This window comes from Pelophylax lessonae (genome assembly GCF_965119305.1).
Source record: "Pelophylax lessonae genome assembly, chromosome: 9".
NCBI lineage: Eukaryota > Metazoa > Chordata > Amphibia > Anura > Ranidae > Pelophylax > Pelophylax lessonae.
In genome coordinates this window covers 29,861,964-29,883,021 of record NC_138776.1, presented here as the reverse complement: position 1 = coordinate 29,883,021, position 21,058 = coordinate 29,861,964, and the positions used below count along the sequence as shown (strand labels likewise).

The window sequence follows — 21,058 nt, the reverse complement described above, 5'->3', positions numbered from 1 at the left end:
TGGATGGAGAGTGATGCTTAACTTGACTCTTCAGAATTCCCCATAGGTGTTCCCTGGCCTGATTGGGTTCAGATCAGGAGACATACTTGGCCACTGAATCACTATCGCCCTGTTCTTCTTCAGAAATGCAACAGTGAACTTAGATGTGTGTTTTGGATCATTGTCGTGCTGGAAAAGTGCACAATGACCAAGGGCACAGAGTGATGGGAGCATCTTCTCTTTTCAATATAGAGAAGTACATCTGTGAATTCATGATACCATCAATGAAATGCAGCTCCCCGACACCAGCAGCACTCATGCAGCCCCACAGAAGAACACGGCCACCAATATGTTTCACTGTAGGTACCATGCATTTTTCTTTGTACTCCTCACCTTCACAACGCCATACAGGTTTGAAGCCATCAGTTCCAAAAACATTTATCTGTATCCAGAGTACAGAGTCTAATTCTAGGTGGGATTTTTTGTGCATGGGCTTTAGGAGATACTTCCTTCATGGACGACACCCATGCATGCCATTCCTCTACAGTGTGCGTTGTATTGTGTCGCGGGAAACAATCATCCCAGTTTGACTTTCCACTTCTTTAGCTAACTGCAGTGAACTTGCATGGCGATTTATTCAACCCTTCTCAACAGAAGGCACTCTTGTCGAGGTGTTAACTTCTGTAGATGGCCTGGACATCTCTATGAGACGGTTGCAGTTCTATCTTTGTTAAATGTTTGTATCACTTTTGCTACAGTATTCTGACTTATCAGTAAAGCTTTACTGATCTTCTTGTAGCCTTCACCTTTCTTGTGTAATGAAATAATTTTCTTTCTCAGGCCTTGTGAAATTTCTCTTCCATGTGGTGCCATTGCTGACAGCATAAAATGGGAGGGGTTTTCTTTGTTAAGTAACGCCCTTTTATAATCAACTGTCTGATGGACACCTGTTTAACCTCTTTACCCCAGCTCACTGTGCCTCTACTGCGGCACAGTGGCTCGTTCACGTCTAGCGACGTAGACCTACGTCGCTGGACTCCTCCCCTTGTGGGCGCCGCGCGCCGCCGGAGGCTCGCTCCCGCTGTTTTCAGTCACAGCGGGAGTCGGGCCAGGGGAGGAGTGGCGGCGATTGCCGCTGCTCTTCCCCGATCATCGGGGAATCGAGTGTGGAGATCCGCCTGCTTGTGTAAACACAATTGGGCGGATCTCCTAAGTGACAGACAGTGACAGATTGCAGGGTTCAGCATAGCTAAAGTCGCCTGACAAGTCGCACTAGTGTGAATGGGGACTCACTGTTTTCATTTTTTGATACACTGTGCCAGCACATTCATACAATGTTATGCATCAATTCATTATACATTAAATTTTGATATTATCTATACGATCTCTCTGCTTTATTAAGGATGCTTTCTGACAAACTAGTTGTGGTGTACTCATTTATGTGCAGCACTGTATTATTTCAGGAAAATTGTATTGCTTTTCCTTCTTATATTTTGCATAGCATTCAAAACTTCTTGGTTCCTTAAAGTGTAGACAAATGGGTTGAGCATTGGAACCACTGCCATGTAAAGCAAGGTCAGCAACTTGTCCAGTTCCTTGGAACCTTTCGATTCTGGCTTGCCGTACAATATAATGATTGGTCCATAGAATAATATTACTGTGGTGAGGTGGGAGGTGCAGCTGGAATAAGCTTTGAGCCGTCCCTCTGAGGAATTAATTTTCAGTATGGTGGAGATAATGAATACATAGGAAGTCATAATAAGCGAAAAAGGAAAAAATGACAACAGTACATCAGCACATAACATAAATATGTTTCTGCTTGTAACATCACTAGAAGTTATTGCATACAGTTCTTTCAGATCACAAAAGAAATGGTCAACCTTTTGTGTGAGACAGTAGGATAATAGAGATGTGGTTAACACATTGGCTGCTCCGTTAATCACAGATATAAGCCAAGGGGACAGAGCCAATGAGATGCATACATCTTTACTCATGAGTAAGGAATATTGTAATGGCTTACAGATTGCTATATATCCCTCATAAGCCATGGAGGTCAGGAGAAATATATCAGAAGCAGCTGACAATGAGAAGAAGTACACCTGAGTCATACAGGCAGCGAAAGACATCCTATTGTCATGTGTTAGGAGTATGGAGAGCAGCTTTGGAAGAGTAACTGAAACATACATAACATCACTAATAGCAAGATTACTCAAGAAGAAATACATTGGAGTATGGAGCTGAGGAACCAAACACACCAATAGAGAAATGGTCATGTTTCCAAGGACGGTCATCATATACATCAATAAAACTACAGTGAAAAGGAGACATTGGCCCGTTTCAGAGATAGGAAAAGCTGAAATGTAGAACACATTTCCTGTACTGTTCGAGCATTCCTCCATCTTCTTTGCATGGGAAAAAAAAAAAATGATTTTACTTTTTTTTATTTATTTAACCACTTGCGTTTTGGCTGTCATACGTGAATGACTGAATTGCTGCTCCTTGCAGGCAGGAGGGCATTTTAAAATGGTCTCTGCTTTGCGGTGCTTGGTCTTACACCACGTGATTGCTGTGACAAATCACAGCTATCACAATGTAAATATTTGCCAGCACACCAAGGATCTTTAATTACTTAAAACTGTTTTTTTTTTTTTTTTTGGAGAAAGATCACATCACAAACAGTGTTGTGCAACATTTTGGAGTCATGTAGGACCCCTTCATCAGGCTTGCAATGATCACATACCTGACAAAGGGGTCTTGCATGCCTCCAAAACTTTGCACTACACTGTTTGTGATGTGATCTTTCTTAAATAAAAAAAAAAAACACTTGGACGTAATTGAAAAACAACAGGGAGAGAAAACACAATGACTTCTAAGTGCAGCAGAACAATGATTTAATAAGATATATAAAAAGACTTACTCACAATGGAAAGATTATTAAAAGCATGTGGTAACATAAAAGGGTCTTTATCTCTATCCTGGACGTGGATCCTGGATAGTGGACCTCTAGAATACACCACTTTTTAACCAATGACACCACCAAGCTTCTAATTCACGCCCTGGTTATCTTTCGCCTCAACTACTGCAACTCCCTCCTCATTGGATTACCCTTACAAAGATTATCCCCCCTTCAGTCCATAATGAATGCTGCTGCAAGACTCATCCACCTTACCAACCATTTAGTGTCCTCCACCCCTCTTTGCCAATCCCTTCACTGGCTTCCACTCACCCAACGAATAAAATTCAAAGTGCTAACAATAGTTTACAAAGCCATCCACAACTCTGCCCCCAGCTACATCACTAACCTGATCGCAAAATATCAACCAAGGTCCTCCCAAGACCTTCTGCTCTCTGGCTCCCTTGTCACTTCCTTCCATGCTCGCCTCCAGGATTTCTCCAGAGCTTCTCCCATTCTTTGGAACTCTCTACCCCAATCTGTCCAACTGTCCCCAATCTATCTATCTTTAGACAATCCCTGAAAACCCTTCTGTTTAGAGAAGCCTATCCGGCTACTAACTAATACACTGTTTCATTTTCTCCATCAGCTCATCCCCCACAGCTATTACCTTTTGTATCAATTGACCCTCCCTTTTAGATTGTAAGCTCTAACAAGCATGGCCCTCTGATTCCTTTTGTACCAAATTATATTATAACTGTAATGTCTGCCTTTGATTTTAAGCGCTGCGCAAACTGTTGGCGCTATATAAATCCTGTATAATAATAATAATAGTGGGCATAATTAAAGACTCTTGGTGTGCTGGTGAATATTTACATTCTGTTGTGTATGTTCCAGTATCCAGCTGGTGGTCCCTGCAGCACCCGGTACTTTGAGAGCTTATGCTAAGAACATGTGCAATGAGAATATGGACTGTGTGCAATCACAGCTATCAGACATAAACAAAGGATGCATTTTGACCTCTTTTCGGGTTTCGGGTTAAGCCACATCTAGCACTTAAGTCACTCTGACGTTTATAAATATTTGAGAGTTCACCACATTCTCTCCCTTGTAAAGTGGAATAATAATGCTATAGCCGGCGACCTTCTTCAGCTTTTTCGACAACCATCAACCAAAATCCTTTCGCCTATCTGCTTTCTTCGCCTTGCTCCAAAAATCGATGAAACAGAGCAAAACGCCTATTATGGAATTTTGGGAGCGAGAATTAAACTTTATTATCTCTGTGTCACAATGGCATGCTTCAACTGAGAAATCTCTTCAATTATCCAAATTTATATCGCACTTGGAATTGGCTCAAAAGTTATCACACAAGTGGTACTATACTCCTCATAGACTAGCCGCCATTTTCCCAGACCATTCTCCACTTTGCTGGAGACAATGTGGCCATATCGGAACTTTATTTATTGGCATTGTCAGAAATGAATGTGTTTTTGATCTGAAGTATTCAGTCTTATAACCTCTGTTACCCTTATCGCTTGTACACCTGATCCTAAACTGGCCTTTCTGGGTGTAGGCATTGAACAGTGGCCTATTCCCTTTCAAACGTTTATCACTCACACGTTTATTGCAGCCAGGCTGTCTATAGCAAATTCTGGAAAGATGCAAAACCTCCTCTTTTGGCAGTATTTTCCCTGCTGAATAATAAGGCCAAGCAAGAATTTCTCTTTACATACAAAAATTATTAATAAATGGTATTAACCACTTTAAGACCAGAAGGATTTGCCCCCTTAATGACCAGGCCATATTTTGCGATTCGGCACTGCGTTACTTTAACGGACAATTGCGCGGTCGTGCGATGCTGTACCTAACTAAAATAAATGTCTTTTTTTCCCACAAATAGAGCTTTCTTTTTTACTGGTATTTGATCATGTGTGCAAATTTTATTTGTTGTGCTATAAACAAAAAAAGAGCGACAATTTTGGAAAAAAAAAAAACAATATTTTTCACATTCTGCTATATAACATTCCCCAAAAAAAAAAATTAAAAATCAAAATTTTTTAACATTTTAGGCCAATTTGTTTTCTGCTACATATTTTTGGTAAAAATAAAATCACAATAAGGGTATTTTGAATGGTTTGCGCAAAAGTTATTGCGTCTACAAACCATGGGAAAGATTTGTGTCATTTTTATTGTTTTTTTTTTTTTTTTTACTAGTAATGGCGGCGATCTGCAATTTTTTGCAGGACTGCGACATTGCCGCAGACAGATCGGACCCCCAACTGACACTTTTGACACTTTTGGGGGTACCAGTGACATTACTACAGTAATCAGTGCTAACAAATATGCACTGTTACTGTAATAATGCCATTGGCAGGGAAGGGGTTAACCCTGTGGGTGATCAAGGGTTTAGATGTGAGCCTAGGGGAGTGATTCTAACTGTGTGGGGGGGGGGGGGGCATGGCTTCTGAAATGACCATAGAGATCTGTGATCCTATATAGAAGGATCACATGGGCTCTATGATCATTCCAGGGAGAAGAACGGTCAGCTGTGTTTACAATAGCTGACCGTCCTTCTCTCCCATCGGGGAGCGATCATGGGTGTCAGGCAGCAATCGGAGCTGCCTGCCCACTGCATCGGCTTCCTCGCTGATGAGCGGGGGCGGGAGTGCGCCACTGCCGGCGTGTGCTCGCCCCCTAGCCTCCTGCTCGCAACCGACATATAGCTACGTCGGTTTGCCCAGTAGCGGCTGCCTGCCGCAGTATAACTACGGCGGGTGGTCGTAAAGCGGTAATGAACAACCTATTCATCTGCAATGCCATCACTAATCTGTGTAAGCTGACATAACCAAAACATATAGGCAAAACATATCCCATATAGACCATGGGACAAAGTGGCTATAAAGTTTTAAAAGCTTTAAATTGCTTTAAGATTTAAAGCTTTAAATTGAATTTCTCTTTGCTACAGCTCATTGCAAAGAAATCATCTTTTGAAAGCAATGGTCCCCCTGGCTGCAAGATCGTAGATCTATTTCCCTTACTTAAATCTGTCTTTGGCTTTCCCTGAGAATTTAATATTCCTAGTGCCTAATTAATCTGATTCTCTTTTTGTCCTTTTATATTTCAAGTAGTATATATTTCTAGATGAGCCCTGGCACTGACTGGCATTTTGATATTGTATTGGCCTCTTCTGTGGCTAAACTGCAAAAAAGTCTTACACATGTGGTATTCCATTCATTGGAGTAGTAGCAGAATGTGTTTTGGGGTGTAAGTCTAAATATGCCCATACCTTGTGCTAGAAATGTTCTATTAATTGGCAGCTTTCTGTAAGAGAATACATTTTTAATTTTTCTTCCTCGTTTTCCAAAAACTTGTGGCAACGAAATGAAGTCTTTAAAAGATTCACCATGCCTCTTAGAAAATATGTTGGAGGGTCTGCAGTCCAAAAGGTGGCCACTTTGTGGCTGTTTCTACTAATTTGGCACTTCAAGGCCTCTAAATAGGTAGTCATAAATTTTGATGCATAATTTATGCCCTCCCCCAGAAGTCTAACAATTCTCCTTGTATTTTGGACCCCCCCCCCCTTTGCATCTAGGCAGCAAAACCATCCCACACATGTTGTATTTCCATACCCTGGTAAAGTAGAAGATCATGTTTTGGGATGTAATTGTAAGTATGCCCATGTTGTGTGTGAGAAATAACCTAAAATTACAACTTTTTTGAAAAAAAATATTACAACTTTACAAAACTTGCTATGCCTCCTCCTAAATACCTTGGAGTGTCTGCTTTCTATAAAGGGGTTATTTTAGGGGTGGTTTTATTGTCCTTTTTAGAGCCGGTCCACACTAGTGCGACTTGTCAGGTGACTTGTCAGCCTGACAAGTCGCGCTCCCTCGCGGTCCATTGACCGCTACAGGACCCGTTCTAATAGGAGCGACACAAGTCGCTCCGACTTAGAAAAAGGGTCCTGTACAACTTTGGAGCGACCTCGGAGCGACTTGCATAGACTTCCATTATGTGAAGTCCCTGCAAGTCTTTCCGAAGTCGTGGTGCATGGTAATGAACAAATCGCCCCCGAAGTAGTAAGGAGTCGTGTCGCCATAGTGTGAACCGAGCCTTAGGGTTGATAAATTTCAAATATAAATAGCATAGTTTGTTTAGTTTTTGAAAAAAAATTTTACAACTTTACAAAACTTGCTATGCCTCTTCCTAAATACCTTGGAGTGTCTGCTTTCCAAAAAGGGATCATTTGGGAGTGGTTTTACTGTCCCTTTTAGGGTTGATAAATTGTAAATATACTGTAAATAGCATAACGCTTTAATGCTATAACTTTCAAACTAAATTATATACACTTATTTGTATTTTTTTTTTTTACCAAAGAAATGTATCAGAATACATTTTGCCCTTAATTTATAAAGACTGATTTGCAAAATTGTATACTAATAATTGATTTTATTCAGTAAAATGCTTGCTTATAGCAATGAAATTAATTGCTAAAGGCAAACATAATGTATAAAAAGAAAAAAAAAAAAAATGGATCACTTCCCTAGAGTAGTACAATGTTACTACGGTAACATTATATTGCTCTGGTCAAAGTGTGTTAAAAAAACATAAAAATAAATTAAATAGATTGAAAAAAAAATTATTATTATTATTATTATTTTTTTTTTTTTGTGCCGTCACCAGTCAGTGTTTCTGATCACCACCACTCCAGTGATATGATGAAGCTATACTGCACTGGTGACAGTGTGTAAAAATAAAAATTATTTTTTTTTTTTTTTCATTTCTTTATTTTCCAATAAATTATGACAAAAAATACAACTTCAAAAAACTCTGCATGTCTCTTTATAAATACCTTGAAGTGTCTGATTTCCAAAAAGGGGTTATTTTAGGGGTGGTTTTATTGTCCCTTTTAGGGTTGATAAATTTCAAATATAAATAGCATAGTTTGTATAGTTTTTGAAAAAAATGTTACAACTTTACAAAGCTTGTTTTGCCTCTTACTAAATACCTTGGAGTGTCTGCTTTCCAAAAAGGGATCATTTGGGGGTGGTTTTACTGTCCCTTTTAGCAGGGGCGTAACTACAGGGGTTGCAGGGGTTGCAATCGCTACCGGGCCCCATGCTCCAGGGGGCCCGGTAGCAAACCAGTGGGTGAACTTCCAGGATTGCAAAGGTCACACTTGCAACCGGACCCTGGCATTGCACCACTGTGGGGAGGCCCCAAGATTGCAGGAAGGGGGCCCACTGCAGAACTTGTGAAAGAATCCTGCTGCGGGACCGTAATAAAAAGGCCATGCAACGAGTGTAAAGAGCCCCAGGATATAGGGAAGAGCCCTGGGCTTGAAGGTAAGGGCCCCGGCCAGGGGTCTGGGGGGCCCTTCATGGTTTCTTGCATCAGGGCCCTGAAGGTTCTAGTTACGCCTCTGCCTTTTAGGGTTAACAAATTATAAATATAAATAGCATAACGCTTTAATGCTATAACAAAAGGTATAGAGTGCCGACACTGAATGCCATAAAGCATTCCAGCTGTTCAATTTATCTATTTTTCATGCCAACAAATTCCTGCCTTCAAAGTCCCAGGTTGGGTGCTTCCTTAGTATGCTCAGTCCCTACTATCCGAATTGTCGAACAACGAAAAATTTGTCTGAATAGTTATTCGGAACGAAACAAGCCGCACATGTCTACTTTGCTCTCCCCTCCTGGAAGAAAGCTTCAAGCTCCAGACTGACAATATTATACAATGCAACCTCATAGTGATGGCCTTCCTCTCTCGGTTTTAGTCTATGTGTGCAAGAGAATAAACACTTGCTGACCTCCCGCCAGCTTTTTACTGCGGCAGGGCGGCTCGGCTGTGTCCAGTCAAGTAGTACTACATGACTGGAGTGCATGTGATTCTGGCAGCACGCATGTTTAGACACAGCGGGAGGCGGGCCGCGGGAGGAGAGGCGATTGCTGCCTTCCTCCTGCGATCGTCGGAAAAACAGAGAGAAGACCCGCCTGCTTTGTTTACAAATCTTCTCTCAGACAGGCAGGGAGAGAGCAGCTGTTTCAGCTAAGCTAAAACTGCATCTCTCTGTGCCTGTCACAGAACCCTTCCCCCACACAGTCAGTAAGCACATTAGGCACACATTTAACCCCTTTGTTCACCCCCAGTATTAACCCCTTCCCTGCCAGTGTCATTATTACAGTAACAGTGCATATTTTTAGCACTGATTACTGTAGTAATGTCACTGGTCCCCCCAAAAGTGTCAAAAATGTCAGTTAGGGGTCCGATCTGTCCGCCGCAATGTCACAGTCCCACAAAAAATCGCAGATTGCCGCTATTACTAGTAAAAAAAAACAAAAAACAATAAAAATTACATAAATATTTCCCGTAGTTTGTAGACGCAATAACTTTTGCGCAAACCAATCAAAATACGCTTATTGTGATTTTTTTTTTTTTTTTTACTAAAAATATGTAGGAGAAAACAACAAATTTGCCTAAAATGTTTAAAAAATTTTGATTTTAAATTTTTTTTTTTTGAGAATGTCATATACAGTAGTAGAATGTGAAAATATTGTTGTTTTTTCAAAATTGTCTCTCTTTTTTTGTTTTTAGCGCAAAAAATAAAAATCGCACAGGTGATCAAATACCACTAAAAGAATGCTCTAGTTGTGGGAAATAAAGGACATCAATTTTATTTGGGCACAGCGTCGCACGACCGCGCAATTGTTTGTTAAAATAACGCAGTGCCAAATTGCAAAATATGGCCTGGTCAGGAAGGGGGCAAATCCTGTCGGGGCTGAAGTGGTTAAACAACAATGATTTCATATACCTATAGTAGAAATATCTAATTTAAGAAACATAAGAAATTAAATGTAATAAATATATGTAATATATTTAATCAGAAATACATTTTGTTTTTATTTGCACTTGTGCTGCTTTATTTCATTTAATTAATCAACTCCCTTTTTTTTTTTAACTTCTTTCCCCTTTTCTTAATTTTCCTTTTTTTATTTCTTTCTTTAAATTTATATTACCATATTAATTTTCTATATGTCAACATTGTCCTCTCACTACAAAAGTGTGTTGCTAGATGATTTACAGGGACCTTGCATTTTTCTATTCTAGAGTCATGTTCTAATATTACCAATTGTCTATTACTATGTTGACTTTTGCAACTCATATGTTTATGATGATGTTTATTATGAAACTGTTTTAGTATGTTTACTGTTTTATTTTCAAATTAAAAATATATATATATATAAAAAAATAATCAACTCTCAAAGGTCCATAGCTAAACCTTTTTCTTAGCCATACTTTTAAATATGCCTAAATTAAAAATAAGACATTTTGTGTATATATAAATATTTATTTTTTTCTAAAAGGAATATAGCAAGGAATCTTTCCTGCAAACCTTTTGTTTTGTAATGGACCGCAAATATTACCTGACAGCACGACACAAATTCATCAGATAACAAATATCTGGCTATGTGGTGATGAGATATATAAAGAGCATCTGTGGCCTAAGGGAGGACATAGACGACACCTCAGTGGGAATAAAATACAAAATAAAAATAATTTAAAATAATAAATGCATTTGAGAATTAAACAATAAAGTTAAAAAAAAAAAAAAAAAACAATACATATTTAGATTTAGAAGCAAGTCTAATCCAGCCTAACTTTAATTGCGTTCGGGGGAAAATTACCAGGATTTGGGTCTTCGGTAACTGTGGGTGCTGATAGGGTTGTTGTCCTTTATGTATGAAGCCAACAGATGCCTCGGGGGTAGAGAGGGTGAGATTCTTGGATTCAGAAAAGTATTCTGCTTTGTGGCAAAGAAGCCAGCACAACACATTCAATGCCATAATGGGTCTTGTGTCCCTTCTGGCCTGCTAAAAATCTTACAGTACCATGACAAAAAGAAAGTACATTTTTTGAAACTTGTTCTAAAATAACTCTGTGCCCCTGGATCAAAAATATTTATCCAGCCTGATGAGGCCAGGGAGAAGCCCTCCTCACTTCCTCTGACAACCCTTCCTGTTTTCTTTACCTGTTCTTTCTTCCTCCTCTTCTTCTCCTAGAAAGCTTAAACGATACAATGTTGCAGATTTTTAGTGCCCCAAGCCATCGCTCCCCAACCTTTTTGGCACTGGGGATCAGCTGCATGGCAGAAAGTTATGCCAAGGCCTGGGGGGGGGGGGTGGTTTTTCACAGGCAATATGCCAGTGGAATGGCTGGTGTTGGCGCTTCAAACATCACCGCACAATGGTTGATATGGTGTCAGAATGATTGAAGCACCTTATTTCTATTATTACATTGTATTATAAAATGAAATAGTTCAACTCACAATAGTGCAGAATCAGTGGGAGCCTTGAGCGTGTCACTTGTCACCGTTGCATTCCACCAGATGCAGCTTTCACTTGCTATGTCGCCTGGCACCAGATGCACTTGCCATCATCGCCTGCCATGAGATGCACTTGCCACCATCGCCTGCCACAAGATGCAGCTTGTCACTTGCCACGTCACCTGCCACCAGATGCGGATTGTCACTTGCCACGTCGCCTGCCACCAGATGCAGCTTGTCACTTGCCACATTGCCTGCCATCAGATGCAGCTTGTCACTTGCCACATCACCTGTAACCAGATGCAGCTTGTCACTTGCCACATTGCCTGCCATCAGATGCAGCTTGTCACTTGCCACATCACCTGTAACCAGATTCAGCTTGTCACTTGCCACATTGCTTGCCATCAGATGCAGCTTGTCACTTGCCACGTCACCTGTAACCAGATTAAGCTTGTCACTTGTTGTCGCTTTGCCTGCTACCAGATGCAGCTTGCCTTTTGCCACCATTGCCTGCCACCAGAAGCAGCTTGTCACTTGCCATGTTGCCTACCACCAGATGCAGCTTGTCACTTGCCACGTCGCCTGCCACCAGATGCGGATTGTCATTTGCCACGTCGCCTGCCACCAGATGCGGATTGTCACTATCCTGCCACCAGTTGAAACTTTCCACTGTTGCCTGCCACCAAAAAATACCAGATGCAGCTTGTCACTTTTTAAATGTAAAGGCAATTTGGTGGCATGCAACAGTGAGAGCAAAGAAAGAGGCTTCTGGCAGTCTCTCCCCAGCTTTACAGCATCTGAGCGGTAAACTGGCAGATGCGGGTTGGCTGGGTCCCAGAGTTAGAGCAGGGCGGTGAGAAATTATGTAATCTCTCTGCTTGCCTGTGGTTCTACATAACAGAGCAGCCTTTGTGGCTGTGAGGGCAGAACTGCGGTGATTCGGGGGTGGGCGGTGAGAGATGATGTCATCTCTCTGCACACTCACCCACCTGCTGCACATGTGACAGGGCAGCCTTCGTGGCCCAGCTGCAGAGAGGCCACAGACTGGCACTGCTCCACAGGCCGGTGGTATGCAGTATTTTTTCCAATGCTGCATCTGTCCACTACTCCCTGAGAACTGAGTGATCAAACACCGCTAATCACTCAGTTCTCCTCTCTGCTCTGATTCTGTCACGGGGTAACATGGCAGAGCCTGACGTAAGAGGAGTGGCTTACTGGGTAACTGGCGTGGCACAGGTTCACCAGAGGCGTGGAGTCTAAGTGTTAGCTGGTTTTCACCAGGGCCCCAGATGGTGGGGATGGACTTGGCTGCTTGCTAACACCAGGTTGCGGCCCCCAAGATTCCCTGGGAGAGTCAGGAACAGGTCCAGGACCAATAGCCGGTAGCAGGTAAACAGATCAGGATGAGACAGGAGGATAGTCAGGACAAGCCAAGGTCAGGGCGGGCAGCAGGTAATCAGAATCCAAAGACAAGCCGGGTCAGGTAAACAGGAACAGCAAATATAACAGACACAGGATACAGGAGAGCTGAAGACAACACAGCAATCACCTAGAGTGACAGCTGTGTTTAAATAGGCCATTTTGGCGCCAATTTGGTAGCCTCAAACTACACTGAGGTAGCCTCGAACTCTGCCGAAGTAGCCGCAAACTCTACCCAGGTAGCCTCGAACTTCCACCAAGGTAGCCTCAAACTCCGCCAAGGTAGCCTCGAACTCTACCAAGGTAGCCCCGAACTCTACCAAGGTAGCCTCGAACTCTACCAAGGTAGCCTCAAACTCTTCCAAGGTAGCCTCTAACTCTACCAAGGTGGCCTCAGCGCATACGCATAGGCGTTCGCCGGTTAGCGACGCCAGTGCGCCTGCGCAGAGTATTGAGTTCCTGACAGATTCAGTTTCTGGCTCTCTGCTCTGCTTTTCCAGCAGGCTGGCTCAGGCTCTCGGTGGATCACTAAGAGGCTGAGACAGCTGCAGGATCAGGCATCTGGGTGGATCCTGACTTTAGCCCACTATCGTCTGAAAACAGGTCGCAGGAATGCAGAACAAACTGCACTACTGTGATCCATAAGAGACGTAGGGCCAAACGAGCTTTGGCCATACTTCGCCTTTAAGTTTTCCTATGTTTGTTGGTATGACTGAAGACCCCACTTTTTGCTCTCCCTACTCTATGGAGGCTCTAACTTCGATAAACCATCTAGTTAGCAGGGATATAGACTGCTTAGGGTTTTTTTTTTTGTTCCCTGTTTCTTTACTACTGGGCAGTGGATGCTTAGAGTTTTTCAACTGTTCTAAGCCTTACTAATGTACTAACTGTGGTTAATTGTTATATGTTCTTGTACTTTTTTTATGTGATCCTCAAGGGTGCTATAATGTTGTCCTTTTCTTTTGTATTTTTGGAAAACTTCTTCCTCTTTCTTATGCATATAATGAAGATGATCATTGCTCATGTGTGGATGTTATTCAAAATTGTTTTTAGTAGTTAGTCACCTATAACTTGACTAGTTCTGTAATGTTGAAGACATTTTTCTACTTATCCAAGACTCTTTTTTTGTTTCAACGGGTGCCAGGATCATACCTCAGCATGTACGAAACACCATAGATTGTGCCAAGGCAAATGTAGATTAGGGATGATCTAATTTTTCAAAAGTTTGGTTCGGCCAGAACATCCGAACTTCCCGAAAGTTCGGCCCGGATTTCAGAACCCCATTGAAATCAATGGGACCCGAACTTCGGTAATAAAAAAACACCATTTTGAAGCCCTAAAACCCAATAAATGCCCCTAAAAAGTGCCTAGGGTTCTGGGTCATGCCCCAGGGACTATTAATCACACAAAAAAAGTTCTTAAAAATTGTCATTTTTGATAGAGAGCCAATTAATGAAAAAAAAAAAGAGATTTTTTTTATTTTGACTTTGGATTTAGTATCTGGGGGGTCTAAAAGGTGTACCTGTGAAGTTTCAGCTCTGTAGCATGTCCAGAATCATAAAAAAAAAAAGATTGTTTGTATTATGTCACTTATAGAACAGGGATATGGCTCCGCTATTTTCACACCTTGCCGGTTTAGTATCAAGCATTTTTTTGGGCATTTTTTGGGGGTTATTGGAGGCAGGCAAAACATCAGAACTTCTGTGTAGGGGTATATAAACACACATACTTTTATGTATATATACCCATACACAAATATAGGGGTGAAAGTAGCAGAACACTATACTTTCGCTAATGAAATAATTTGCACTAATATGGCTCCGCTCCTAACACACCTATATATGTGTAAGTTTAAAATTCATATAAGTGTGTGTGTATATATATATACCCCTATACAGAAGTTCAGATGTTTTACCTGCCTCCAAAGAACCCCAAAAAAATGCCCAAAAAAACGCCTGCAAGAACAAACCTGGGCATTTTTTTTTTTTTGGCGCTGGCATTTTTTTGGGCTCTTTGGAGGCAGGCAAAACATCTGAACGTCTATATAGGGGTATATATATATACCCCTACATACACACTGATATGTATTTTACACTTACACATATATAGGTGTGATAGGAGCGGAGCCATATTGGTGTTAATTATTTAATTAGCGCAAGTATAGTGTTCTGCTCCTTTCACACCTACTGTATATATGTGTATGGGTATATATACATATAAGTGTGTGTGTATATATACCCCTATACAGAAGTTCAGATGTTTTGCCTGCCTCCAAAAAAATGCCAGCGCCAAAAAAAATGCCCAGGTTTGTTCTTGCAGGCGTTTTTTTGGGCATTTTTTGGGGGGTTTTTTGGAGGCAGGCATGACATCTGAACTTCTGTATAGGGTTATATATACACACCTACACATATATAGGTGTGAAAGTAGCAGAACACTATACTTTTGCTAATGAAATAATTTGCACTAATATGGCTCCACTCCTAACACACCTATATATGTGTAAGTGTAAAATACATATAAGTGTGTGTGTATATATATACCCCTATACAGAAGTTCAGATGTTTTGCCTGCCTCCAAAGAACCCAAAAAAACGCCTGCAAGAACAAACCTGGGCATTTTTTTTTGGCGCTGGAATTTTTTTGGGCATTTTTTTGGGTTCTTTGGAGGCAGGCAAAACATCTGAACTTCTGTATAGGGGTATATATATATATATATATATATATATATATATATATATATATATACACACACACTTATATGTATTTTACACTTACACATATATAGGTGTGTATATATACAGACATGTGTGTGTATATATACCCCTATACACATGTTCAGATGTCATGCCTGACTCCAAACATGTCCTCAAAAAAGCCCTATAAACGCCTGAAGCAAAAAGAATGCTGACAGGGGCGAAGCCATATTAGTGCACTGAATGTGACACAAGAGAAACGATCTTTTCTCTATAGCGGTCACCCTGATATGGAAGGGTTTTGTCACCCTTCCATAGCAGTCACAGTCAGTTAACCCTACACTACACTACGGTCCCCTTACACTTAACACTTTCCCTACAGAAACTAAATAATTAAAGCTAACTATAGTGGAAAATAGCACCCTAACTACACTAGATATCCCTTTCCTCACACTAAAAATTGCTAAATGACACTTTGTAACAGAAGTCACAGAACTGCTTCCACTCTCTTCCATGTCCCTGTATAACAATGCTAGGAATTTGGCGGGGGCTATCTTATATACTGGGGGGCGTATTCACTAATGATTGGCCTATGGACCCCCTAGTCACTCCAATCACATTCCTAGCATTCTCCTGCCCCCTCAATTGGCTTTTACTGATGGTTCTGGTCCAATAACGGGCTTTTAAAGCCTATTTCCTGAACCATTGCATTTTGGTCGGTTCTGGTTGCCGAATTCCGAACTTTTTCAGCAAAAAGTTCTAAATTCGGCCGAACCTCGAACAGCCAATGTTCGGGTCGAACCGATGGTCGACCCGAACCATTCGATCATCCCTAATGTAGATGTCCAAAATTAAGGATGAGATTCAAATTCAGGTTGAGATAGAGTTTGATTTGGGAAAACCTTCATTTGCCTCTGCACGTAGCCCAAATATCTTAAAGGATAAGTCTACCCTAAAACTAAAATCCCTGCATCTATAGACCTCCACGATCATACACTCACCTTGTGTGTGCCAGCAAGAACTTCTTTTGCTGTTAAGCTGTCCTTCCTCTATATATTTTGTTATGGTTATTTATTGTTTTTGTTTTTAATTTTCTTTTCTTTTACATCTTTCTTTTTTAAGTTTCTGCTAGGGAAAAATATCACAATATATCTTTATATATACAGCATCTCACAAAAGTAAATACACCCCTCACATTTTTTTAAATATTTTATTATACCTTCTAATGTGACAACACTGAAGAAATGGCTTTTTACTACAATGTAAAGTAGTGAGTGTACAGCTTGTATAACAGTGCAAGTTTGCTGTTCCCTCAAAATAACTCAACACACAGCCATTAATGTCTAAACCGCTGGCAACAAAACTGAGTACACCCCTAAGTGAAAATGTCCAAATTGGGCCCAATTAGCCATTTTACCTCCCCAGTGTCATGTGACTCATTACAAAGTTACAAGTGTTACAAGGTCTCAGGTGTGAATGGGGAGCAGGTGTGTTAAATTTGGTGTTATCGCTCTCACTCTCTCATACTGGTCACTGGAAGTTCAACATGGAACCTCATGGCAAAGAACTCTCTGAGGATCTCAAAAAAAGAATTGTTGCTCTACATAGGCTATAAGAAGGTTGCTAACACCCTGAGCTTCCGCATGGTGGCCAAGACCATACGGTGGTTTAACAGGACAAGTTCCAATCTGAACAAGCTTCGCCATGGTCGACCAAAGAAGTTGAGTGCACGTGCTCAGCGTCATATCCAGAGGTTGTCTTTGGGAAATAGATGTATGAGTGCTGCCAGCATTTCTGCAGTGGTTGAAGGGGTGGGGGGTCAGCCTGCCAGTGCTCAGACCATACGCCGCACACTGCATCAAATTGGTCTGTATGGCTGTCGTCCTCTAAAGATGATGCACAAGAAAGCCTGCAAACAGTTTTCTGAATACAAGCAGACTAAGGAAGTGGATTACTGGAATCACGTCCTGTGGTCTGATGAGACCAAGATAAACTCATTTGGTTCAGATGGTGTCAAGCTTGTGTGGCTGCAACCGTGTGAGGAGTCCAAAGACAAGTGTGACTTGCCTACAGTCAAGCATGGTGGTGGGAAAGACATGGTTAAGGCAGTCCTGGAAAATAATGGTGGCCACACAAAATATTGACACTTTGGGCCCAACTTGGACATTATCATTTAGGGGTGTACTCACTTTGGTTGCCAGCGGTTTAGACATTAATGGCTGTGTGTTGAGTTTTTTTGATGGGACAGTCAATTAAAACTGTTATACAAGCTGTACACTCACTACTTTACTGTAAAACGCATTTAGTCCTCACAGTGTGGGTATAAGACAATCAAACAATATTACCATTGAGAGAGGAGGGGGGATATCCCCCTGAGGAAGCCACGTGACCCTGTGGTGTATCGCAAAGGGGAGGGGCCAATCTGTCATTACGCTGAGGCCCGCATTGTGAGCATACTGGGGTAATACTGTCTGATTGTCTTCTACCCGCACTGTGAGGACTGAATGCTTTTTACAGTTTGATACACTCTAAGTACCAGGAAAATGTGAGTGTTTTTATATTTAGTGTTTAATAAACCGGTTGTTTTAAAAGGTAAAGCACTATGTCCAGCTTTCTCTTTTCTGCATCACGTGTAGAATGTAACAATATATGGAAACCTAGAAGAACCATTTTTAAAAAAGTGCAGGGAAGTTGGGAGGGAGGCTCCTAGGAATATTAACAGGTATGCATCAAAATAATTTGTGTTGATGCGGGATCTGTCCGTTTATTTTGTTCAACCCTTTTAAAAGCATGATCGGACTTATTCAAGCTGATTAGAATCCCACAGCTACTCCAATGACCATTTGTAAGCAGGCTGCCCAATTTCCATACATGTATCGAACACATGCAGCTGAGCTACTGCCTACAGACAGAGCTTCAGAGCCACCCATTGGTTTGGGTAACCAAGCTTACACAATGTTCAAGTGCACAGATTCTGGCCTAAGGCAACTCTCACTTAATCTCCTGGTAACAGTTCTTATTATTAACGCCCAGAGCACTGCACACAAAGGCCTTTGCTTTGAAATTGTCCAGATTAGGGCTCCAGGAGACTATTCAAGCTCCCATGGTCTATGCTAAATGGGAGCCCAGGTCACCTGGTGCGTGTTCCATGAGGTGCTTCTCTCTCACTGCCAGGATGGTAACTCCTTTCACCTAACCACCAATCGCTCCTCAACTGACCAGGCTTGCATCGGTAAATAACACATTAACTCTTCTTTAGTAGCTTAACCTTTAACATCCATTAAATACTGTTACTACCCTTGGCTGAGACAATGATGAGGCAATGAGTATCTTTGCTTACAACTTTACTCGAAGAGGAAATAAACTACAACAGTCCACATCTTGGTATAATCTTCTGTGTACACTATATACGCAACTCTCAATTACTGACAATTGTAAACAGTGGTGGGTATAACAAACAGTTCAGAACTGTCCAAAGTCCTAGTATTCACAAGCCTCCATTAGTCCCCCAGGCTCTAGGGGGAGCTCTCCTGATTTTGCAGAAGACTTAGATTGGCTCTCATAAAATAAATTAGTTATCTTTTGAAACATATTATTTCAAGAAAATCAGGTTCGTCTTCCTTGTTATAATTCGTATAGCATTCAAAACATCGTGGTTCCTTAAAGTGTAGACAAACGGGTTGAGCATTGGAACCACTGCTGTATAAAGCAAGGTCAGCAACTTGTTCAGTTCCTTAGAACTTTCAGAATCTGGTTTGCCATACAATATAATGATTGGACTATAGAATATGATTACTGTGGTAAGGTGGGAGGTGCAACTTGAATAAGCTTTCAGTCGTCCCTCCGAGGAATTCATTTTTAGTATGGTGGAGATGATGAATACATAGGACGTCATAATAAGTATAAAAGGAAAAATTGCAGTATATCCTGACCTAACATAAATAGGTTTCTGCTTGTAGCATCACTAGAGGTTATTGCATACAGTTGTTTCAGATCACAAAATAAATTGTCAACCTTTTGTGTGATACAGAAGGATAATAGAGATGTGGCTAACACATTGGCTGATGCATTAGTCACAGATATAAGCCAAGGGGACAGAGCCAACGAAACACAAACATCTTTACTCATGAGTAAGGAATATTGTAATGGCTTACAGATTGCTACGTATCGATCGTAAGCCATGGCGGTCAGTAGAAGCATATCACAAGCACCTGACAATGAGAAGAAGTACACCTGAGTCATACAGGCAGCGAAAGACATCCAATGGTCCTGTGTTAGGAGGATGGAGAGCAGTTTTGGAAGAGTAACTGAAACATACATAACATCACTAATAGCAAGATTACTCAATAAGAAATACATTGGAGTATGGAGCTGGGAAACCAGACACACCAATAGAGCAATGGTCATGTTTCCAACAAGAGTTGTCAGATACATCAATAGAACTGCAGCAAAAAGGAGAAGTTGTCCAGTTTCAGAGATATGAAAAGCTGAAATGTAGAACACATTTCCTGTACTGTTTGAGCATTCCTCCATCTACCTTGCATGGAAAAAAAAAAAACATTATTTTCTTTACTTACTTCATTTTTTTTTTAACCAAACAAAAGAGAAAATGGATACATATTCAAAATATGAGATAGCATTTCAGGTAAAACAAAGAAAAGAAAAAAATGTTCTTGAGTACAAAAGTGCAATAAACATAACAAGAACAATGCAAAAAAAAAGGGGGAACTGTCGCAATTGGGTAACGAATTCATAGTAGGTATGGCTGGGCACATGGGTAAGCAACAACAACCCAGGTCCGTGTGGCGAGAGTGGGGGCGAACCATGCGGTTGGAGAGGAATAGCAAAACCTAAATCACAGCAGGACATCAAGGGGTGCAGGTGGTTGAGGCCTCCAACCATCTGTCCCAGATTTTGTTATAGCGTTTCGAACATCCTTTGTTGATGTATATTACTTTCTTATAGGGGAAAGTGGCATTAATGTCGGCCATCCAATCAGCCAGGGTAGGAGGGGATGATTGTATCCAGGTACGGGCTATTCGTTTCCTAGCACTAAAAAGGGTTTTGTGGGGAAAACGGATCGTGTACTTGTCAGCATCCTCATCTGGGAATATCCCCAGGAGGCACATCTTGGGGTCCAGGGACACCGGGGAACCCATGCAATCATAAAGGAACTGAATCACCTGCATCCAGAACCCCCGGATGCGCGGACAGTGCCACAGAAGATGTCCGAAAGTACCAGGGGATATGAGGCACTTGGGACAAACCGAAGTCTTGGACAGATCAAACATGGCCATTCTAACCTGGGCAAGGTATGTTCTGTGTGTGATATAAATTTGCATAACTTTGTCAGAGAGTTTCGGGGACACAAGAGTACAAGTTTCAAGGGCATCACTCCAGTCATCTTCATCCAACTCCCCAATATCCACCACCCAAGGGGTCCTAATACTATATGCTAGGCCGGACACTGTTTTAGTCAGTAACATGTCATACAATATGGAGATAAGATTCTGTTGGTCCTGTCCCCTGAGCACATCCAGAATATCTATAGAGGGTATCTATTGGGGGGGTGATTGGCAAATTGTGTGTGCCTAACTTGGAGGTATCCAAAAATGCACGGAAGCAGCAAGCTGGAATTCCTCCCTAAGGTGGTCAAACATTTAAATATTGCCATCCAGTAGCAAGTGGGAACGTAGGTATATTCCCTGGCCATCCAAACACCTGGGTCGGGAATATGGAAGAGCTCAGG

The 21,058-nt window shown here is 41.3% G+C and overlaps 1 protein-coding gene and 1 pseudogene across 2 annotated transcripts; both read right to left on the bottom strand.

The window, feature by feature from the left end:
* Positions 1–1,433: 1,433 nt before the first annotated feature.
* LOC309563046 (olfactory receptor 1J21-like) lies at positions 1,434–2,378 on the bottom strand (the record flags this gene model as incomplete). Its single annotated transcript, XM_082267329.1, has 1 exon — positions 1,434–2,378. The coding sequence occupies one exon, from the start codon at positions 2,376–2,378 to the stop codon at positions 1,434–1,436; it is 945 nt and encodes a 314-aa protein (XP_082123455.1).
* Positions 2,379–18,901: 16,523 nt separating this feature from the next.
* Positions 18,902–19,842, bottom strand: LOC309564853 (olfactory receptor 1J21-like; annotated as a pseudogene). The gene has a single exon. The product of its transcript is annotated as an olfactory receptor 1J21-like (transcript).
* Between the last annotated feature and the right edge of the window lie 1,216 nt (positions 19,843–21,058).